The following is a 24,572-nucleotide window of genomic DNA, read 5'->3' as shown; positions in this document are numbered from 1 at the left end:
AAAATTAAAAAGTGCACGGTTTTTTTTTTTTCCTAAAGTCATAATTGATGAATTTGCCAAACACACCTGGAAACCCTAACTCCCACTGTCCCCAAGGGTAAACAAAAAGAAACAAACAAAAAACAAACAAAAAAAAAACAAGCAGGAAAACAAATAGCGTATATTTTAAAGAAGGCGCAAATAAAATAAGAAAAAAAGAAAGAACAAAATTAGACAAAAAAAGAAGCAAAGGTAATCATGAATCAGGTAAAAGGGTTACCGCCGCCAGGCCGGTCTGACATACATTTTCGGATATGTAAAAGGTGCAAAAATCGCCTTGTGTGAACACTCACTTCAGCAAACTGCTGGTAGTAGAAGTGGTTGTGCGGGTTCGTCAGGATGAGTTCCTCCAGACAAAAAGCAGCCTTTGCATAACTGCATGGGAAGAAAGTGGAAAAATAAATACCAAAAATCATTGTTGAAAATTATATGTAAATCAATTTACTTGTGTGCAAGTTTCATGGGCTTCATAAAGGGAAAAAAACTTATTGTTGACTTTCCTGCCAGCAGAAAATTAATGAAGCCGTGTCGCCATTGTATGGAGACTTTTGGGCCCTGCAGTCATATCAGGAGGGCATCTGACTCAGACAACCAGCAGCTACTGACCTTTTTTATGGGAACCAGTGAGCAAGAAAATGCTTTTCATCTGCAGGTGTAGCACTAATCTCCAGGGAGAATATGGCTATGTGCACACGTAGGAAAAAGAGGTGCAGAATTTTCTGCACAAAATCCGCATCTCCTGGCAGAATCCGCAGCCACGGATTTGCCGTGGCTTTTATGCGGATTTTGTGCAGTTTTTATGCGGAATTGCTGCGGATTTTGCCACTGGGGATTTTTAACATGGAGGGGTGCAGAAACGCTGCAGATCCGCACAAAAGAAGTGACATGCACTTCTTTGAAATCCGCAGCAATTCCACACAGATTTTTCCGCACCGTCTGCACAGCTTTTTTTTCCCCCATTAACTAACATTGTACTGTACATCACAGTGCGGATCTGCAGCGTTTCTGCGTGGGAAAATCCGCTGCGGATCCGCAGCAAATCCGCATCGTGTGCACATAGCCTGACACTTCATTTTCTCCCTGCAGCTGCACTTCCAATTAGACTGGTGACCATGTTTCACATGATAATGACCACCAGAAAACCACTACGGCCGCAGGTAAATATTGCTAATTTTTGCTGACCCCCTTAATTCTCTTCGGTCCAATGATTGTGAGCCCACCGCAACCACGTCTGGGTGTAATGACCCATAAAAATGTAGATTTAGCAAATCTGAGCAATTACGAAATTTGATTTTTTTACTTTTTTTTTTTTTTTTAATAAAAGGTTTCAGAAAAATAAAATAAGACTGGTAAAAAGACGTGTGCACATCTTCAGAGACAGGACCCAATTTATTTTTAGACCAACATAAATGCAAGCAAGAAAAAAAATATATGCCCACAAACATGTCCACATCCTTTAGAGAGGTGTACAAGATTTTGAGAAAAGAAAAGGTTGACCTTTCCAAAAGCAGCGCCACTCTTGACTGTAGGCTGCTTGCAGTACTGCAGCTCAGTCCCATTCTAGTACCAGAAGCAGCTAATGGCGCCGTTCCTGGAAGAGAAGAGCCACGTTTTTCTAATCTGACAACCCCTGTAAAAGTAGTGTTCTGGAATTAGACAGTAAAGATTACTCTATTGTACAATAAAGGAATATACAATTCTCAATATAATTTTTCTGCATCTATTCCTCCTCTCCACCATTCAGCAGGACCATATACTGTGTATTTCCAGTGGATAAAAGCCAGTCCTGGTGGAGTGATGGGAACACAGATGTACGATTCATTCCTGGTGCTGAATCTCTGCAGCAGACAGACGATCCTCAGAAAAAACACCAAGTGGTGCAGATTTCCCCGAGGATATCGTAGAGGAAAGGCTGCAGAATTATCACCTATTGCAGTGAAAAATCCACAGCAAAAATGGACAATCTGCGGATCAGCAGCGCCGGTCGCTTTACACTGCAGGTTCTCTCCGCAGGGTGTGGGTGAGATTTTACACAGAACCACAAAGCTGGTACCTTTGTGCCCATCATACGACCAGGATACAATTTTAAGGTTTTCTTAAAAAGGGTTGTCTCGCTCCTTTCAGAAAACTTTCTTTCGAAGGCTGTGAGAACAATAAAAAACAGACAGAGTATTGCTTATCCTGCCCGGGTCCAGCACGGGTACTCTGGTATCTTTTTTGCTGCAGCCATTGAGGTCAGTGGCACAACGATGAGCTCACTGATTGGCCGCAGCGCCGTCAATGTGGAAAAACAGAGGCAGGGGCAGAGACTCCGCACTCAACCAGGGTAGGTAATACTCCGCTTGGACTGCAGCTAGTGAAAAAAAAAAATACAAGATACAAAATATTACATATACACATATAAATAGATGTGAATCTTTTATTTTTATTTCCCATTTCATACATTTATGGAGTCTGCGCAAGATAGGATAGCTGGGCCCCGACGTACGCTGCTGCCAGTGGAAAGATGGTGGAATTCCCATTCATTTGTATGGCAAGTGGGCCTACCGAGCCACGATCCCTGTTCTCAAGATCAATGCAGGTCCAACTGATAGTGTAAATTAATAGCATGTATAAATAAATGTACGAGATGGGAATAAGGAACCGCCTATCCACAGGATAGATGATTACTGTACGGGCACATTCACAAGACCGTGCCCTACAGCCTCATATATTCCTGTGGCACTATTACTTTTGGTATAAGGACTGCAGTTGTATTGACCTTTGTGGCCTGTCTGTGTTGGGGATGATACCGTCATGTGTCTGCACCCATTGATTGCGGGGAACCCGACCATCTAGCATGTTCACCATCATGACTATTTAAGCCGTAAGGACTGACGATACGGCCAGGACCGCCCTGATCACTGTTGGTTGTGTGACCTCCAGCGATCTGACACTTCCCACCGATCCTGTGGCTAGGTGATACATTCAAGATCATGATATAAGGATCTTACAGATCATCTTCTAGGAAATCTGTGACTTACTCAAGTTCATTGATATAAAGTTCCGCCAGCTCGTGCCAAGCTTCTTGGTCACCTACGAATCTGAACGAGAAGGTCAGATGAATGAGGAATATGGGAAGGGTGGGAAAGGATAGATTATTGGAAGTAGACAAGAAGCGAAATTAAATGCAAATTCCATTTTAATTAAAAAATAATATATAGCAGAAGTGCAAAACAAAATCCCCTTGTAAAACACTCACTGTTCCAGATACTCATTCAGCTCTCGGATTGCCTCGGCATTTCTCCCCTGGGCCTTGCGAATGGCAATCTTCCTCTTTCTTGTCGCCTATAGGTTGACATTAAGAAAGGATTAGACTGTCGGTAAAGAAAGCAATTTGCCTGTGCAAATTATTATCTCAATGCCAGAGGAATTTCAGTGTTTGGCCGGAGTATATAAACACACGCTATGCTGTTCCACCGACACAATGCAAAACTCATCCAGCGATCACATTACGTATGCCCGCCTATTGATACCGACACCATGCATCGCTTCATCCAAAGAAGTGTCCCGTCAGAATGGAGTAATTACAAACCAGCGGGGAAGGCTAATCCTGGGGTCCCATTCACGGCTGGACCGCTCCTTCCTGTCACCGCAATAATCTCTGCAGGGGGATAAAGCTTTCACTGGCCCCAGAGGAAATTTAAGGGGCTTGTAATAGCACTAAGCCAGAGACGGACATAATACCGGAGACTTAAGCAGCCAACTGACCCATTCACTGGCCCGGCAATGAGATATCAAAAGAGTTAGTGGCCAATAGAAAAAAAAATAATCTACATGAACAGACAAAGTGGGATTTCTTCAGCTCTGCTGTAAAGTCTTGTACATGCTTGTTCGCTTTCTAAATGGTTTCATTACATTTCTAAGTAAAACTGAAAATCTAGACACCAAAGACGTATCGTAAACTAGATAATGGCCACCGTCTATGGAAGGTGCAGCTCTGCAAAGGGACAGTAGGGAAAAAGGTCCACTGATCACAGGGGTCTCCAGAAAATGCCCTTTTCTTACGTAGCCATGCCAAAACCCTCTGTAACTCAGATTACTGGATTACTGCAAATCACTATTATAATTATATTAAACATTGATCTCCCTCTTACTAAACTCTATCTTTCCAGACTGCAGCAGCCAGGCTCATTTCTGTACAGCCGCTACACAGTTGCATCCACCCTCTGCCAGTCATTGCACTGGTGGTCCATCCATACAGAATAGAACATAAACTTCTCAAACACAGCTTTCCACAGTGCACCGCCCAACATCTCCTCCCCCTACTACCCTAACTGTGCTCATCAAGTGCTTCACCACCCTACATCCCCCACATCTTCTGTCTAGCACTCCACAGTGCTGCACCACACTACATCTCCTCCCATATCTGTCTACCACCCTACCTGTCCTCTCCACAGTGCTGCACCACCCTACATCTCCTCCCATATCTGTCTACCACCCTGTGATCTCCACAGTACGGCGCCACCCTACATCTCCTCCCATATCTGTCTACCACTCTGCTCTCCACAGTGCTGCACCACCCTACATCTCCTCCCATATCTGTCTACCACCCTTCCTGTCCTCTCCACAGTGCTGCACCACCCTACATCTCCTCCCATATCTGTCTACCACTCTGCTCTCCACAGTGCTGCACCACACTACATCTCCTCCCATATCTGTCTACCACCCTACCTGTCCTCTCCACAGTGCTGCACCACCCTACATCTCCTCCCATATCTGTCTACCACCCTGTGATCTCCACAGTGCTGCGCCGCCCCACATCTCCTCCCATATCTGTCTACCACCCTGTGATCTCCACAGTGCGGCACCACCCTACATCTCAATCATCTCTGTCTACCACTCTGTGCTCTCCACAGTGCTGCACCACCCTACATCTCCTCCCATATCTGTTTACCACCCTACCTGTCCTCTCCACAGTGCTGCACCACCCTACATCTCCTCCCATATCTGTCTACCACCCTGTGATCTCCACAGTGCTGCGCCACCCCACATCTCCTCCCATATCTGTCTACCACCCTGTGATCTCCACAGTGCGGCACCACCCTACATCTCCTCCCATATCCGTCTACCACCCTACCTGTCCACTCCAGTGCTGCACCACCCTACATCTCCTCCCATATCTGTCTACCACTCTGTGATCTCCACAGTGCTGCACCACCCCACATCTCCTCCTTCATCTCTGTCTACCACCCTGTGATCTCCACAGTGCTGCACCACCCTACATCTCCTCCCATATCTGTCTACCACCCTACCTGTCCTCTCCACAGTGCTGCACCACCCTACATCTCCTCCCATATCTGTCTACCACCCTGTGATCTCCACAGTGCTGCACCACCCTACATCTCCTCCCATATCTGTCTAACACCCTACCTGTCCTCTCCAGTGCTGCACCACCCTACATCTCCTCCCATATCTGTCTACCACCCTGTGATCTCCACAGTGCTGCACCACCCCACATCTCCTCCTTCATCTCTGTCTACCACCGTGATCTCCACAGTGCTGCACCACCCCACATCTCCTTCCTCATCTGTCTACCACCCTGTGATCTCCACAGTGCGGCATCACCCTACATCTCCTCAATCATCTCTGTCTACCACTCTGTGCTCTCCACAGTGCTGCACCACCCTACATCTCCTCCCATATCTGTCTACCACCCTACCTGTCCTCTCCACAGTGCTGCACCACCCTACATCTCCCCCCTCATCTCCATCTACCACCCTGTCTGTGCTCTCCATAGTTCTGCATCGCATCATTACCTGTGCTCTCTGTTCTGTTTAAGAACTAAGACTAACATCTTCTAATCTGTCTCCCGAGACTTTCCTCAGGCTGCACCAGTTCTCCGGAATGCGCTACCCCAGACATTCCGATTAATCCCCAGTATACCTAGTTTTCAGAGTATCCTACAAATACAACATTTTAGTCAGGCCTAATCCAACATTACTTAATATCTTCTTACTACATTTCTCCTCGGAATCTGGTCTTCTCTATCATCCGTTTCCCCCACATGTCATGCACTCACATATACACAGATACTGGCTGGTGACCACCTCATGCAGCGTCACATATTATAATGATGCCTGGCCCTTATTGTAAGCTGTATGCGCAGGGCGCTCACTCCTCTTCTCTGAATTGGTGACCTATGTGTTACTCTATAATGTCTGATATTGTTTGTATGTGTACCCTCTGATTTATAGAAGTGCTTTGGAATATATTGGTGGAATACAAAGATGATGCAGAAATAGCGCCACTCTTACTCCTAGGCAAAGGCCGGTATTGCAGCTTCCATGAATTATGCGAACATAAAATACCAGACATGGCCTAGGGACAAGGGGATCATGATTTCTGGGTAAAATAAAAAAAACAAACAGCAGCAAACCCCTCTCTCCAATCACAATCACAGACAACCAGCGGCACTAATACCACATACACGCACCATACAGAAGACTTGTGTTTTAGCTTTTTACAGCTCGGCCTGGGAATACTACCCCCAATGTAAGTACACACGTATAAATAGCTGGGAATGTAAACAGGCTAAACAAATTGGACCGGATCACGGTTTCATTTTTGCAGCTACAGACATCTTGGCCATGTGGATTTAACTTACAAAAATACCTTAGAATGAAAATCCCTCTTCCCTCGGCTCGCTGCGCGCGGAGGATTTAATTGGTCGTGCGGTTAAGTGATTTTTCCAGTAATGTATCAGGATCTAGGATGATTTACAGGGCTTGTCATGGAGACTGGACCAGACTGTTTTGACGACTGTCCAGTAGCACATTACGTGGGATTGCTCCACCGCTAGCTTGCCGGAGTCAGTGTTACCGGCGCTGTCTGCCCAACACCATAGCCCAACAGTTTAGGGAACGCCGAGCTGATCATTTATCTTAATTTGGCGAGTAACAAAACAAAGAGGCGTTCATCTAAAGAGAAAAAAAAAGGGGGTGAAATGTGCATCAAATCTGTAGCATCTCTGCAATGACACCAGCGTTTGGCAATTTTCTGCAAATACGACCAGTGTGAATGTACCCTAACAGCTCAGAGTTATAAGAAATAAGACTTTCAATATCCCTCATTAATTTCAATCTCTGCATGATGTCATTCAATGAAACCCTACGTGTTTTCTACCGGGGGGCATTGGTCTGAAAACTATACCTGCCCTCTGATCATTATGTGAGCGAACGTGCTGGGATAAGGTGTTATCTGAGCATGCTCGGTGCTAACAGAGTGTCTTCAGCGTGCTCGAATAATATGTCCAGTTCCTGGCGGCTGCATGTTTCGGGCTGTTCGACAGCAGGGATTGCCTGCCGCGAGACATGCAGCCACAGGGACTCGGATATAAGTGACGCCAAAGTCACTTGGTTAGCACAAGAGCATGTTCAGATAACACCTTATCCCAGCACGCTTGCTCATCACTACTGCTGACTACACCAAGTGCACACAGCACAGGCTGAAAAGTGATAGGAAGTGTCAAAGGGGTTGCCGGATTTCGATTAACAGTATAGAGGATACACTGGAGACTATTAAAGGGAACCTGTCACCAGCTGTATATCTGCCCCCAACCCGACCTGCAAGACAAGAAAAAGAGCCTTTATTATACTCCCCTGGGGGGCGAGGCGGTGCAGTCCTGGGGGCACTCTTCTTGGTCCAGCCCATTAAAAAACAAGAAAAAAAGCTGAATGGCACTAAGAAACAGGTGAGTACTCACTGTTTGAGCAGTCTTAGCAGAGTCCAGTAGGATGAGCTGAGTCGACAACCCCACCAAATGGTAATCCACAGGAATAAGGCGTGCTTGCTTGAAAAACAACATGAGTGGAAATCCAAACAGGAAGAAAATAGCAGCACCAAACAAGTCTTCCAGTAAAAAAAAACACCTTTGTCCTTTATTGTAACAACGTGCTGTGGACATGGTTACAGAGGGCAGGATAATTGCAAGACGAACTGGTTAGGTTAATGGACTACAGCCGTTTCGTGTGGTATACGCTTCAACTGGTCCAGAACACCTGGAGGGGAGAGAATTGTGCGCCTGCGCAGGAGAGCGATGCCGGGAGACTGTGGATGATGTAGGGACATGAAGCAAGGAGGACGCCATCGCAAGAAGAGGGACACCCCTCGGACCGCCCCGCCCCGCAGGTGAGTATAATAAAAGCTTTTTTTCTTATCTTTCAGGTCGGGTTGGGGGCTTATATGGATATCAGCCCTGAAAGGTGGAGGCTGTATCTCCTATTGGACAAACCTGGTGACAGGATCTCTTTAAATGTGTCTATCAAAAAGAAAAGCCTCATCCATTAAAAATACTAAACTTCATTAATACTTTATTAAAAAGAAAACTTTTAGGTATAAGCTACGGCTGTTATATAAAAACAGACTAAAAAACTACAAATGTCAGCAGCGCTGCAGCTAATCGCTCTGTGGCTCTGCCTATACAGACAGCACAAGTTGCCGATATGCAGCCAAACAACTTAGACCGAGGCAGCGGCGGGCAGAAACAATATAGACCGGGGCAGGGAGCAACAACACAGAGCGAGACAGCGGCGGGAGGCAACAATATAGACCGGGGCAGGGGCGGGGAGCAACAACATAGACCGAGGCAGCGGCGGGAGGCAACAACATAGACCGGGGCAGCGTGGGGAGCAACAACATAGACCGGGGCAGGGAGCAACAACATAGACCGGGGCAGGGAGCAACAACATAGACCGGGGCAGGGAGCAACAACATAGACCGGGGCAGGGAGCAACAACATAGACCGGGGCAGGGAGCAACAACATAGACCGGGGCAGGGAGCAACAACATAGACCGGGGCAGGGAGCAACAACATAGACCGGGGCAGGGAGCAACAACATAGACCGGGGCAGGGAGCAACAACATAGACCGGGGCAGGGAGCAACAACATAGGGCGGGGCAGGGAGCAACAACATAGGGCGGGGCAGGGAGCAACAACATAGGGCGGGGCAGGGAGCAACAACATAGACCGGGGCAGGGAGCAACAACATAGACCGGGGCAGGGAGCAACAACATAGACCGGGGCAGGGAGCAACAACATAGGGCGGGGCAGGGAGCAACAACATAGGGCGGGGCAGGGAGCAACAACATAGGGCGGGGCAGGGAGCAACAACATAGGGCGGGGCAGGGAGCAACAACATAGGGCGGGGCAGGGAGCAACAACATAGGGCGGGGCAGGGAGCAACAACATAGGGCGGGGCAGGGAGCAACAACATAGGGCGGGGCAGGGAGCAACAACATAGGGCGGGGCAGGGAGCAACAACATAGGGCGGGGCAGGGAGCAACAACATAGACCGGGGCAGGGAGCAACAACATAGACCGGGGCAGGAAGCAATAACAGACAGGGGCAGGGGTGGGAGCAACAACATAGACCGGGGCAGGGAGCAACAACATAGGGCGGGGCAGGGAGCAACAACATAGGGCGGGGCAGGGAGCAACAACATAGGGCGGGGCAGGGAGCAACAACATAGGGCGGGGCAGGGAGCAACAACATAGGGCGGGGCAGGGAGCAACAACATAGGGGGGGGCAGGGAGCAACAACATAGGGCGGGGCAGGGAGCAACAACATAGGGCGGGGCAGGGAGCAACAACATAGGGCGGGGCAGGGAGCAACAACATAGGGCGGGGCAGGGAGCAACAACATAGGGCGGGGCAGGGAGCAACAACATAGGGCGGGGCAGGGGTGGGGAGCAACAACATAGACCGGGGCAGGGAGCAACAACATAGGGCAGGGCAGGGAGCAACAACATAGACCGGGGCAGTGGCGGGGAGCAACATAGACCGGGGCAGGGAGCAACAACATAGGGCGGGGCAGGAAGCAATAACATAGACCAGGGCAGGGGTGGGGAGCAACAACATAGACCGGGGCAGGGAGCAACAACATAGGGCGGGGCAGGGAGCAACAACATAGACCGGGGCAGTGGCGGGGAGCAACATAGACCGGGGCAGCGGTGGGGAACAACAACATAGACCGGGGCAGCGGCGGGGAGCAACAACCGACCGGGGCAGTGGTGGGGAGCAAGCGCTGGACCCGGGGAATGTAAGCAATACTCAGTTTGGTTTTTATATAACTATCGAAGCTTATACCAAACGTTTTCTGAAAGGGGAAAAGCCCTTTAACCCTATGATGGGGAGGATTAAAGATATCCTTTCATCTAGCAACAAAACACTATGGCAGAAACCCTGATTCCACCACTGTGGCTGTAGTTTTAATTAAACACCTGTATTCACTGTAGCTCTGTCTTCCTAATATTGAGCCTCTCCTATGCATCCCTCTTAATGTCTCCCCCATCCCCTGCCACTGGTTGTCAGCTCTCTGTTACGCTCAGTGCAATCAATGGTGCAGGGTGAGACCGATATGATCACTGAGAAGACTAGCACAGCTGCAGCAGATAAAACAGTAATTTCATCAAAACTACAGAAAGCGGCCCAGTAAGAGACCCAGCGCTGGAATCCGAGTTTGTCCCAATGTTATATTTCCCTCAGATTGGGACGCGTAAACCTGATGTGGGATCTTTAAAGGCCGGTGAGAGAAGAGCAGCATTCCCAGTAACAGGACTGGCGGTGGCTACAGCTGCCTGTGGATTCGGTTATTGAGAGGATTCGGTGCTACATTCATTGTCAGAATCAATTTACAGTTCCCGTAAGTAGTTTATTATTGGCTGCGCGGCCTGCGGAATGTATTTGCAGGCGCTCCAAGACTAACAATCCTTCACCCTAAATTACAGCAGAGAGAGGATCCGTTTCACTGGTCTGTGCGGGGAGCCGCTTATATACACAGCAATCAGGCTATGGTAAGTGTTAGCAGCTAATGAGGCCGCAGGCATGGGAGAGAGTGATGGGCGATTTCAGGAGACTCATATTCAGGGCTGTGCCAGATTCAGATTCTGTGCAAGAAAGAACACAGCGGCTAAAACAAAGGACACCATGATGACGCCCACTAACAGCACGTGACGGACCGGTCATCAGCCACAGCATCGCGGGAGGACCGAGCTGGATGCCGGACCAGTCAGAGACTTTTTGCTCATCTCTAGTCACAAGAAAAAATGCTTTCAGCAATGTCATTTCATTCCGAAAGCAATTATATACTAAAACCAACATCGGAGGAGAGCAGAGGTCTTATTTTACATCCTCGAAAAACCCCTTTAAAGAGGATCCATCACTCAGCATATCCATTAATCAAGCAGTTTGCAGCAGCCAAAAGGGCAGAGTGTAATGACCACAGTCAGGAACAGCACAGCGCACCCACTGTGCAGTGGCCATTCCTGGGTACTGCAGCTCAGCTTCCATTCACTTTAACAGGAGCCGAGTTGCAATACCTGATAATGGCCACTACAGTGTCCGTTCCACCTCTATCCACGGTGAATTTGCAGCAGCCAAGGGACTGGCCACCGTCTGATTAGTAGGGGGTCGGCCACCGTCTGATTAGTAGGGGGTCGGCCACCGTCTGATTAGTAGGGGGTCGGCCACCGTCTGATTAGTAGGGGGTCGGCCACCGTCTGATTAGTAGGGGGTCGGCCACCGTCTGATTAGTAGGGGGTCGGCCACCGTCTGATTAGTAGGGGGTCGGCCACCGTCTGATTAGTAGGGGGTCGGCCACCGTCTGATTAGTAGGGGGTCGGCCACCGTCTGATTAGTAGGGGGTCGGCCACCGTCTGATTAGTAGGGGGTCGGCCACCGTCTGATTAGTAGGGGGTCGGCCACCGTCTGATTAGTAGGGGGTCGGCCACCGTCTGATTAGTAGGGGGTCGGCCACCGTCTGATTAGTAGGGGGTCGGCCACCGTCTGATTAGTAGGGGGTCGGCCACCGTCTGATTAGTAGGGGGTCGGCCACCGTCTGATTAGTAGGGGGTCGGCCACCGTCTGATTAGTAGGGGGTCGGCCACCGTCTGATTAGTAGGGGGTCGGCCACCGTCTGATTAGTAGGGGGTCGGCCACCGTCTGATTAGTAGGGGGTCGGCCACCGTCTGATTAGTAGGGGGTCGGCCACCGTCTGATTAGTAGGGGGTCGGCCACCGTCTGATTAGTAGGGGGTCGGCCACCATCTGATTAGTAGGGGGTCGGCCACCATCTGATTAGTAGGGGGTCGGCCACCATCTGATTAGTAGGGGGCATAATGTAGGGGCAGAGACCCTGATTCCAGCAGTGTATCAGTTACCGGGCTCCTTGTTGTTAGAATTAGCACTACAGGACTAGGTGTCTAGAGCCATGTAGTCCTCCTGTGTAACCCCGTCCTCATTACTGATTGGCTTCACCTGTGTACACTGTGCATAGGCAGAAAGCTGCCAATCAGTGTTGGGTTATACAAAGCTCAGCATTCACAGAGCTGCTAGATCTGCAGTATAGAAAAAAAGGGATTTTATGAAAACTACAGATGGAAGCCCAATAAGTTATACATCGCTGGAATCAGGGTCTCTGTCTCTACATTAAGCTGCTCTCAGATAAACATGGTGACAGATTCTATTTAATTCTATGTTTCCCTCTCCTCCATTATGGGGAAAGGGTGGTTGGCGCTTTTCCAGACCTATTGGTGGGACCCCGGTGAGCAGGTTTTGGCTCCGGTGCTGCGGCTTGGAGTCAGCAGTGAACAGGCATATCACTATGCTCTGCTGGTCCTGAGCACCAGTCAGGCTGCGGAAGGCTGAGATTTTGGATCTGTACGGGCACAATAAATATTTGCCTGGCACGGACTGTTCTTGTAAATGGTTTGCAGTTACGCTTCTTGGCAGCTTTCGCTCCAGTATCGCCATTCTTAATGAAAACCCTGCTAAGTGTTCACACTGGACGCATTCTTGTGCAGACGCTTTATATGTTAGTCTACGACACGTTTCTCCATAGATGGTAAGAAGCCTCCTCTGCCAGCGCTGACGCTGGAGGAAAGGCCGAATAGAAAGGCTCTGATAAGTGGTCAGGTATTCGGATTGTTTATAGATCATCTACCTGCTAAGTGTTCCCATCTGGGGCCGGCGCGGCGGGGGAGGGCTCCCAGGGCCCGGGATCTGAAGCCCAGCTTTCTGCAGAGTTTATCTTGGCTTCTACCGCAGACTATCACTTGTGTGTGTGCCGACACATGGAGCTGCTTAGATTATGGTAGAAAAGAAAATACATGGACGTGGTATCAGCCAGACGGGATAGAGGTTATTAAAGGGGCGTTATGGAATAATGGAAGTGGAGCCCTTAAGTGGCAGCCATTGCTTTATTCCATCGAGGACTTAGGTGCCCCCTTTTTTCCCCAGAACAGTTGGGGTCTCGGTGATCAGCATGAAGGCAGGAGAGGACAAGGGTAAGTCTCTGAGCTGGGCATTTCTTCATACCGACGAGGGTCGGGAACCTCCGTAAAAGCCATCCGCAGATGAAAATACTTCATTGATTTGGTTTACTGATCTGTTAAACGGACTTAGTTTGCAATTTTTTGCTACGTAATGTGAGAGCAGCATGATGTAGGGGCAGTGACCCTGATTCCAGTGATGTGTCACTTACTGGTCTGCTTGAAGTTTTGATAAAAATCCCCGTTTACCCAGCAGGTGATCTAGCGGTGCTATGAATGCTGAGCTGTGTAACCCCGCCCACATCACTGATTGGCAGCAAGTTGCTAAGCAGTGGTGGGGTTGGGCTTACACAGATTATTTGGACCTCATGACACATGGCAGATAGTCCTGCAGTGATAATATCCTGCTGATAAAACGCTGGTCGTATTGAAACCACAGAAACACAGCCTAGAAACTGACACATCCCTGGAATCAGGCTCTCTGACCCTACATTAGGATGCTCTTAGATTAAATAGCAAAAACCTACTGATAAGATTCCCTTTAAAGAGTTGGACTCTGACTTAGAGTAACTGTTTCCAATAGGTGACACTAGCGAGCCAACTTTCATCCTCCTGGAGGAAAAGTAATTAAATAAGGATTTTCTTTTGCCCTTTTCTTTGTCCACGCATGGCCCCAGAGTGGTACAATGATAAGAAATAGCACATACTGATCCATATATCGATTCCTCAATCTCCCTGGTTCTGTCCCCCGCCAGTCGCCTCTTCCAAAGTGGTCGACACTTTACAGCTGCAGCCACCGATTATATGTAGTGGTCATAGGCCGAGCACTCCAGAAGAGCAAAAGAGGAGGCTAGTGGAAAGCGTGGCCAGCGAGACACGAGCTGGGGATCAATAGCTGATTATATATTCATTGTAACCACACTGGAACCATATGAAAAGTTTTTTTTAAAAAAGGGCTCCTTCAACTGTTAATGATGTTATCCCGACCATAGGTATTGACTTGCTGACCGCGCAGAATCTCTTGGCTATTTCCAGCAGTACCATAGACAATAGAGGGACTGCGTTGCAATAATGTCACGTAAAAGGGAGGATTAGGTGAAGTAAAATTCCCATACTGTACCTACCTCCCAACATGCTATGCAATGAGTCTTCCAGAATTCACCACATAACTATTTTAGTTCCTTAGTGCAAGGGGACCTAAAACAACCCTGTACACCTATGGGAGGCAGTGCACTAAATAGCAGCTAAATGAAGAATGGCAGGGCGTTGAGGAGTGGGAATAAAGAATCAGGAATAACATGGATTTCACACAAAAAGGATGTTTGCAACAAATGGTTATAAACACCAATTCTGCAAAAGTCTGACTTTCTAGTTAAAGGGATTGTCCACTACTCAATTCCTACATTTCCCCCATTAAAACAGTAACAATTCTACTCACCTCCGGTTCCAGTGCTGTTCCAGCAGTGTCAGAACTGGCTCTCCAGGGGCTCATGTGACCTTTTCTTAGTGTCACATGATCCCTGTGACCAATCAGAGTTGCCTTCACTATCCTCTCTATTTGGAGAGAGGATAGTGAAAGGAGAGTCAATACAGTTGCTGACTGGCCGCAGGGATCGTGTGACATAATGTCAAGCCAGCCCTGGGAGAGCCAGTGCCGATACCACTGGAACAGCACCAGCACCGGAGGGGAGAATACGTTTTGATATTTTATTAGGGTGAAACATAAGGATTGAGAAGGGGATATCAGAATCATGAACAACCCCTTTAAACTAGAAGTTAAATGCATAGTGAAGCCAGGTTTCCTTGTCCCAGCCTAGTGTCACTGCGCATGAACTGGAAGGTGCATCTACAACCGGCCTCACTGGTCATGCTACAGAAGTGAGATTTAAAGGGGTGTTCTTAAGTTTGAACATTACCCCCTAGGAGATAACTCCGATCACTAAGGTCCAACTTCCGAAGCCCCCACTGATCCCAAGTACCAGGGCTTCACAACCCCATGTGAACGGAGAACACGATAATACGTGCTGCTGCTCCATTCATTGCAATGGGAAAACCTGTTGAGTGCAGCGGTTGGCAATCGGTGGCGGTCCCATTAAGGCCATTTGCACACGTCGCGGATTGTAAGCATTTTTTTAGACGCGAAAACGCATACACAACACAGCCCACTGAATTCAATGGGATTCCGCAATGCTGTGCTAATGCTGCGTATTTCTCTGTGGTGGAATCGCATCGCGGAAAAATAAACAACATGCTCATTCTTTGTGCGGAATAGCGGGGATTCCGCTCACATAGGAATGCACTGATCGGCTTACTTCCTGCATGTGGCTATGCCCACCATGCGCAAAGTAAGCGGATCATGTGCGGATGGTACCCAGGGTGGAGGAGAGGAGACTCTCCTCCAGGTCCTGGGAATAAAAAATAGTTATATACTCACCTTCTGGTGGCCCCCGGATCCAGCCCAGGCCTTAGAAATGCTCCCGATCCCAGTGATGCTTTGCGGCAATGACCTGTGACGACATAGCGGTCTCGTGCGATGCTATGTCATCTGGGGTCATTGTCGCGAGGCATCACTGGGAACGAGAGCTGGCGGGAGCATCGCGAGGAGCGGGAAGGCTGCCGGGGCCACCGAAGGTGAGAATCACGATTTTTTATTTATTATTTTTAATATTATATCTTTTTACTATTGATATTATATTATATACTATTTATATAGGCAGTGTCAATTGTGAAAAGTTGGTCACACTTGTCAAACACAAGTGTGACCATCCTGTCAATCAGTTTTCCAAGTGATGCTACACATCGCTTGGAAAACGCTAGCATTCTGCAAGCTAATTACGCTTGTGTTTAGCGGGAATACGCATGCCAATTCCGCATGCGTATTTCCCGCAGCAGGGAGTTGTGGAATTGAAGTGGAAATTTCGGCGGCAATTCCGAACATGTGCACATAGCCTAAGAATAAGCATAACTGACCACCGTGCCATGCAGTCGAGGCTCACCAGAGCCTTGGTTCTCGGGATTGATGGGGGCCACAGCGGTCAGACCCAGGGCGATCAATGTTATTCCCTGTCTTGTGGATAGGGGACAACTTGTACACTTGAGAACACCCTTTTAATAAGCAATTCTGGTGATGTCTTTTTTTTGCAAAAGTTAACATAAAACCCATGTCTGTAGGGTTATAAGTAATGTGATGGTGGAGGTGTTAGTGCTGCCAATCCATGAGACAGGCCCCCATTAAAGAAATATCGCAGGACATGATGTAAAGTAGGAAGGAAAGGTGGAGTGTTCCCGACAACCTCGAGAGCACTGGCTGGATATGTCATCAGGAGGACGGATCTCTTTCTTGATGAGGAGGGCGCCCAATAATGTCCTATTTAATCCTGGGAGGTCTGAATAAATGAAGTCGTTGTGTAACGCACGTCTCAATATTAAAGGTCTAGTTAACCCCGCACAGGCCGCGATATTCCAAAAGTCCCATCAGCGCAATGGTCCATGCGGAAAGCAAGTTTCTCCAACGCCCGTCGCTCCAGCAAGGAAAGCTATTAATTTCTGTGCTTCTCTGGTATTTAGCGTGCGAGCAAAACAATATGTCCAAGTTAATAAAAGAAAAAAAAAATAATTAAAAAGAAATAGATTTCCCTGTGGGAGAGCGAGAATGATTTGGAGCAATATTTTCTTAGCCAAGAGCATGCATTCAGCCGGCTTCTCTCAAATTACCGAGAACAGTCACAATATTTGACTTACTGTGTTGGTTGGATCTTCTTGTAATATCCTGTCATATATCTGGAGAGCATCATCATACCTGTTCCAAAAAGGAAAGTGAAAACCGCGTATGGAAAATGAGTTCCAGAAAACATCCATAGAAAAAAAAAACAAAAAACACAACCCAGCGAGTCAGCGTAAAGAGATATACTCCGCTCCTCAAACACTTATACACAGTTCAGGTTTCCATGTAAATGGTAATCAGGAGTCTGCGCCATATGTCTGCGAGCGAGAGATAGGAACAAGGGCAAGTCTATGTGCTGGGCACGTCACCATACCGGCGAGGGGCGAGAAGCCCCCAATCAGACATCTGATTATTTTGGTTTTGTTAACTACTTAAGGATCTCCCAACATCTTAAATGTCGGGCCGCTCTAAATTTCCCTTTTTTCTCTCAACTTTACACAATTCAATATTAGCAAAAAAAAAAAATCGGAATAAAAAACCACCATAAAAAAAATTAGGTCCCGTGTATCTCAAAAGAAAAAAAAAAAAAGAAAAAATACTCCCCATGTAGAATAATAACCGCCTGCACTGTACTCCCCTCTGGTGCCGGGCTTCCCAGGTCTCGTGTGACATGTGTCATGGGATCTCGCCAGAGACACGTGGAAGCAGCCAGAGACACGTGGAAGCAGCCAGAGAAACGTGGAAGCAGCCAGAGAAACGTGGAAGCAGCCAGAGAAACGTGGAAGCAGCCAGAGAAACGTGGAAGCAGCCAGAGAAACGTGGAAGCAGCCAGAGAAACGTGGAAGCAGCCAGAGAAACGTGGAAGCAGCCAGAGAAACGTGGAAGCAGCCAGAGAAACGTGGAAGCAGCCAGAGAAACGTGGAAGCAGCCAGAGAAACGTGGAAGCAGCCAGACCTCTGGAAGCAGCCAGACCTCTGGAAGCAGCCAGACCTCTGGAACACACACTTCTTCAGGGTGTCCGTTTCATTTGGAAAAAAATGAGAGTGAAGAGGCTGCTGATTGTCGCCAGTGCCCTGAAACCAATGTCTATTTTTTTCACGGACCCACTGACTTGCATTGGCAATTTTGATCTGACCCTCGTATTAATCATGTCTCCGCTATTTTCCACGGATCTCATAGTTCTCGAAAAATCACAGACATGTGAATGGCCCCATGGACTATTACAGGTACGAGTGCCATCTGTGAAAACCAAAGATGGCTGGCACTCATACAAGAACATCGAACGTCTGAAGAGGCCTTAGGAAGTGATGCTCCATTTAATTCCCTGTTAAAGGGATTGTTTAGGACTTGCATATTAATAAACTTATCCTTAGCATGGGATCCATACCAGAGAGGTGAGGATCTGACACCGCAGTCAGCTCCATACATTGTGTAGTGACTTTTCCAATGCATCTCAGGCCTCCATTCACTTCAATAGGACTTGTGCAAAAATACCATTGAACAATCCCGACAAGGTGTATGGGGCGGAGGTGTGCTGGATCTGTATTCTGTGTATATCCTGCCCCCGTCAGAACCCAATGATCCGATACTGATGAGTCATGGATAGGTCATCAATATCCAAGTCCTGAACAACTCCTTTATAGCATAGTCAAGGCATGTCTCTGCAGAGGCCTAGGCTTACTTTTCAAGGGTGTAACTAGTAAACCGACTTAGTGAAATAGGCTAGGAAAAAAAGGGAACTTCAATTAAATCAAAATAATGGAGCAAAATATCCTTATGTAAGAAATGTATAACTAATACTAGAAATATGTTAAAAAAACCAAATATGGTGACGTTTCTTACTAAAAATTGAAAATCAATTAAAGGAGTTTGTCCACTACTCTGACAACTGCCCCCATAAAATAACACTTACAGTGACCTCCGTGGCCATTCTCCCACTGAAGCTGAGCATATGTGTTGAGCACATGTTAGTGGGGGCAAAAATGCTGATTGAGAAGGTGTTGTATGAATAGAGGACAACCCCCTTAACGTGTGATGGGTATCCGATACGCTGTTTAGAAGGGCAGTCCTATCCCTAAGAGGAGTCATCAGGTCAAACCCCTTTGTGTCCGCCGTTCTCCAGGTGACAGTAGCGGGAGAACAAGGCGAGTTGCCGTTCGGCACTTTTCTGCCTAGCAGTATACAGCATGAATATAGGTAGCTAAAGCGAAAGTTTCCCTGCTGCCAAAAATCATCTTATACTGTCAAAGTCATCATCAGTGTATGGGGAACGATCCAAATACACAGAGAAGCGATGAAATACCCCAAGCGGCAGCACAAAGAGAAGATCGGACATCTGAAGAATACGTGGCATCCATTATGTTACCTTTCCATGGCCTCGAATCTCATGCCAGTGAGTTTCTTTACCCTGTGGCTGCCAGGAAACTGCCTTCGTAGTTCTTGTAGACAAGACTTCAAACAAGCAGAGTGGGCACGGATTAATGGCCAGCATTAAAAACAGACATCTCCTTAAAGAACATAGCAGCCTTGTTTACCATTAGGGGTTAAAGAAAAAAACATTTAGCACAGACTGACATTGGCAGGTAGAACTTAGCAACAACAAAATACATCTATAAATACACATCTTCTCTTTTTTTCTTTTTACTTAAATATATATATATATATATATATATATATATATATATATATATATATATATATATATATATTTTTTTTTTTTTAACATTGGGCTCAGTTCACCATTACACGGCACTGCGCCGGAGCCACGCAGAGGTAGGGGCCACTATGTGGACGGTCGGGGCAGGCACCATTTTATATGGGTGTACAGGGAGGCACTGAGCAGGGTAACAGACACTTTTTAAAGGCAGGATGGCTGTTAGAAGGGGTGCAGCAGGCAGTATTGGGGGGAGGTTTCCTGCAGCAGGCAGTATTGGGGGAGGTTTCCTGCAGCAGGCAGTATTGGGGGAGGTTTCCTGCAGCAGGCAGTATTGGGGGGAGGTTTCCTGCAGCAGGCAGTATTGGGGGAGGTTTCCTGCAGCAGGCAGTATTGGGGGGAGGTTTCCTGCAGCAGGCAGTATTGGGGGGAGGTTTCCTGCAGCAGGCAGTATTGGGGGGAGGTTTTCTGCAGCAGGCAGTATTGGGGGAGGTTTCCTGCAGCAGGCAGTATTGGGGGAGGTTTCCTGCAGCAGGCAGTATTGGGGGAGGTTTCCTGCAGCAGGCAGTATTGGGGGAGGTTTCCTGCAGCAGGCAGTATTGGGGGAGGTTTCCTGCAGCAGGCAGTATTGGGGGGAGGTTTCCTGCAGCAGGCAGTATTGGGGGGAGGTTTCCTGCAGCAGGCAGTATTGGGGGAGGTTTCCTGCAGCAGGCAGTATTGGGGGAGGTTTCCTGCAGCAGGCAGTATTGGGGGGAGGTTTCCTGCAGCAGGCAGTATTGGGGGGAGGTTTCCTGCAGCAGGCAGTATTGGGGGGAGGTTTCCTGCAGCAGGCAGTATTGGGGGGAGGTTTCCTGCAGCAGGCAGTATTGGGGGGAGGTTTCTTGCAGCAGGCAGTATTGGGGGGAGGTTTCCTGCAGCAGGCAGTATTGGGGGGAGGTTTCTTGCAGCAGGCAGTATTGGGGGGAGGTTTCCTGCAGCAGGCAGTATTGGGGGGAGGTTTCTTGCAGCAGGCAGTATTGGGGGGAGGTTTTTTGCAGCAGGCAGTATTGGGGGGAGGTTTCCTGCAGCAGGCAGTATTGGGGGGAGGTTTCCTGCAGCAGGCAGTATTGGGGGGAGGTTTCCTGCAGCAGGCAGTATTGGGGGGAGGTTTCCTGCAGCAGGCAGTATTGGGGGGAGGTTTCCTGCAGCAGGCAGTATTGGGGGGAGGTTTCCTGCAGCAGGCAGTATTACAGGCAGGTAATTATATTTTCAGACTATCAGGCGGTTTTTCCTTTGCCCACACATGTCATGCAGGTAAATCTTAGAGTGTTTGTGTGTCCTGTCACTTTTACACTGGGCTCCTGCATTTCTGTTGACACTTGAGATTGCTGAAAATGTTCTTCATCTGCAACAACTTGGAAGCGTTTGGATGGCTTTTAAGTAAAACAAATCTCGGACACTCTTGGACGCAGAACAGAAAACCTCAGTGTACGATGATGAAGAGGTATGATAAATATGCATGACATAACCACACAAACTTAAACAAACCCAGCGCGGCATATGCCGGAGGAGCGAGGAACATGTCCGAGAACATGTGCGGGATGTTATACTGAGATGCCGAGAGAAAATCTCCACTGCAGCTGCATTTCACAAGATTACGGAGAACGGAGAGACCTAAAACATGGCAGCGATAGCGAGACGTTAAACTGAATGGCCCTCAACAGAAAAGAATTACAGAGGGGTGAAAAAGCAAAAACAACAAAAAAGCATTGTGCAGAAAAGTAATTTGTCAGGAATGAATATATCACAGGTACAAAGATCAGCCACAACAGTAAAAGTGTTTTCTGGACTGATAACATTTCTGCAATCATTCTGTGACGGCAGATTGCTATAACTCGCAAATGTGCAACATGCAAACTGTCAAGATTTCCCACCATTTCCAGCTCGAGTGGGCAGCCACCTGACCGCAAACACAGGATTTGCATAGTCGTAGTCACATGGATGCAAAGCTAATCTGCACTTCTCTCAATTGCTGCTCGGCACGTGACCGCCTGCTGAATCTGGGATAGTAGGGGACGCCTGACAGTGTGCATAGTGCACGCAGGTTCTGCAATCTACAGTCACAGAAATACAACAGGACATTGGGCCAAGCTGACTAATCATGAGAGGACCCAGGGATGCCAACGGATCCAAGTGCTCCTCGCCCGCCAGCCTCTGGGCCGGGGTCCGGTGAATTTATTAATTCATCTCTACCAGTAATGTTTAGGCAGGACGTAGATATTAAAATAACATTCACACAATGCCACGACCCAACAGAACATTGCCCAGACATCACACTGACTGCACAGTGTCACTCTATATATCTCCTAACACCATTAAAAAGGGGTATTCCCATCTCCAAGATTATATCCCAATATGAAGTAGGTGTAATAATAATAATATTACCAATTACCTCCAATTAGAAATGTAGTATAGTTCTTCTGATTCGCTATGTTGCTTACCTCATGTGCAGGGCATTGCAGTAGCTTACGTATCCATGGTTACGACCACTAACTGTTACGATAGGAGAGGTCGTAACCAAGGATACCTAAGCTATTGCAATGCCCTGCACATAGTAAGAGACATAGCAAATCAGAAGAACTATACTATATTTCCAATTGGAGGTAATTGGTAGAATTATTATGATGGGTCCCACAGGTCCATCTCCGAAAGATAAAAAAATGACATATTGTCATCTAACAGTCTGACGAAGGAGAAGACCCCTTAGCATTTCGCTTTGGACAACACTTGACGGCACATGACGACATTATCGGAAAAAGCGCAGATAAAATCTACGCACGACTTACCATTGCTACGTCATCACGGCCACAATCCAAGGCGGCAACCATCACTTGTTCATGTATGATCCATACTGTCCAGAAAAGACAGAAATGAAGAGTGTCAGCAAGGAAATGTCTCTCCAGAGAAATTCTCTGCGGTGGCCGCGGCACTAGGGATCACACACCACAACCTCATATCATAGGAAAGAGGCTTCCTAAACATAAGCGCCAGATGTAAACCAGGTACTGACCACTGAAGAGTATGGGGAGATCAAGAAGGAGGAAGGATGGAGGAGCGATTAAAGGGAGTTTGCGGTGGTTGTCTAAAATCTACCTCCGATGTCATCACCGGCTCAGGCTGAGCTGTAGTTGAGCCATGCTTTACACTGCAGCTTTGCTTGTTCAGAACATCAAGCAATCAGGACAAGGACAATTATTGTGGACCACAAAAAGGAAAAAAAAAATAATAAATAACTAAAAAGCCATTAATCCACCAAGAAAAAAAAAATTATTACCAAGTTACTGTCCTAAATGAAAGCGAACCCTCCATTAAATGGAATTTTAACTATACCTGTAGTAAGACATGGTCCTACTGCCCTTAACAAGGTAAAGCTGCTTTTGGGGCACATAGAATCGCGTTTGTCCATTTAAAGAAGCCTCCTCTTCCCATCAAAGTTTTTATCCTCTTAATATATTGCAGTCATCATATTATATAGCACTGTGTACTTACAATTGCTCCTTTTGCCTTTCTACCCTGATAATTCATCTCTTTTCCATTAAGCCTAAGACATGACTAGCTGAATCCTTCTAGGCCCTATGTAGAAACAGGAGGTCAATTTTCTCTGTGCGAGTCATGAGTCACTGCAAAAGTCTTTGGCAGAAAGGGGCGCACAGCATATGGGTCATGAGTGGAAGACAAATACAGGGACAAGAGACTTCCTGTTTCTACATAGAGGAGAGAAAAATTATCTTGGCAGAAAGGCAAAATGAGCAATTGTAAGTACACAGTGCTATGTAATATGCAATATATTAAGAGGATACAATCTTTGATGGGAGTACTTCTTTAACTGTCCCAATGTTCTGTAACTTGCCATCCCCTCCTTTTGAGTGATAGGTTCCTCTTCAAATCAGCATTCAGACAGCACAGTAGGTGCTGGAACCTCCTTTTGCTTATATTCCTGTTTCTGCAGCTAGAGAAGGATTACACTTGACAAACGGCAGTGGACAGAAAGTTACACAGAACAGAGATACCTGGTAGCTGCACTTGGGTGATTTTTTCTTTGTGGGAGGACTTTTTTTTACATAACGTAATTTGCAGATTGTCGATCACTTTCTCTATGAAATTATATCAGGCTGTCTGAAAGTATAGAAAGCACAGGGGGACCTTTTATAACGCAGCATGAGCTCCAGCCAAGTGTTATTTATCCATTTTGTGCCCTGCATTTTTGGGGTAGGACCAGGCAGAATAACTTTAGCACATATGGGACAAACAAATTGAGTTGAAAAGCTAAGAAAAAAAAATACACTGATCTGGAACAGGAATTCACTTCTGAACACCGACTACTATAGCAAACCCCATGGCAAACTAAAAGTAACACCGAAAGGAAAAATACAGTAATACAGCACGAGCTGGAAACAGCGAGGTTTAGGGGAAAGGAAATCAAGTCCAAGATCAAGTAGGATCTATGGTGTTAGTGTAAGTTAGGAAAATATGCAGCCGGGGCAGCGAGAGGGTCCTTATCTGCCATTCACATCTATGTATATATTCAGGAATGGCTACAATGTGAGAGAAAAAAGAAAAATGATGGTTGGCAAGATCTATGCTGCCTGCAAAAAGGCTCGCTGTGCTTCCATGTCTTACCAAAAATGAAAGAAGGTTTTGTAAAGAATTTTACACTAAACATAGAAAATGCACAAAAAGTAAAAATAACATCCCTGCAATTCATTCCTTAATCTCATTGCTGCTTTGATCCTATTGTCTCATCTTACAATTAAGCAAAGAAAGATTCTCTGTGTCCCAAGAAATCAGCCTGGTCTCCCCTCATCTTTCTCTTCACCAATTACTGCAGCAGGAGCCTCCCCCCAGCGGTTCATTCTATAGTATGACTGATA

General features: G+C 47.2%; 1 protein-coding gene across 6 annotated transcripts in view; it reads right to left on the bottom strand.

The window, feature by feature from the left end:
* Positions 1–24,572, bottom strand: part of EMC2 (ER membrane protein complex subunit 2) — a 61,454-nt gene that overhangs the window by 14,211 nt on the left and 22,671 nt on the right. For all 6 annotated transcript variants that reach the window (XM_077271077.1, XM_077271074.1, XM_077271078.1 and 3 more), the window contains exons 4-9: positions 22,488–22,552; positions 19,375–19,460; positions 17,087–17,144; positions 3,281–3,366; positions 3,063–3,122; positions 333–414 (exon numbers count right to left, since the gene is read on the bottom strand). In XM_077271077.1, coding sequence (XP_077127192.1) covers positions 333–414; positions 3,063–3,122; positions 3,281–3,366; positions 17,087–17,144; positions 19,375–19,460; positions 22,488–22,552 — 437 coding nt within the window. The remainder of the gene's footprint in view (positions 1–332; positions 415–3,062; positions 3,123–3,280; positions 3,367–17,086; positions 17,145–19,374; positions 19,461–22,487; positions 22,553–24,572) is intronic.

The sequence above is a fragment of the Ranitomeya variabilis genome, chromosome 6 (genome assembly GCF_051348905.1).
Source record: "Ranitomeya variabilis isolate aRanVar5 chromosome 6, aRanVar5.hap1, whole genome shotgun sequence".
In the NCBI taxonomy this organism is placed as follows: domain Eukaryota; kingdom Metazoa; phylum Chordata; class Amphibia; order Anura; family Dendrobatidae; genus Ranitomeya; species Ranitomeya variabilis.
The sequence above is the reverse complement of the archived record's forward strand: the minus strand, read 5'-3'. Positions and strand labels throughout refer to the sequence as shown.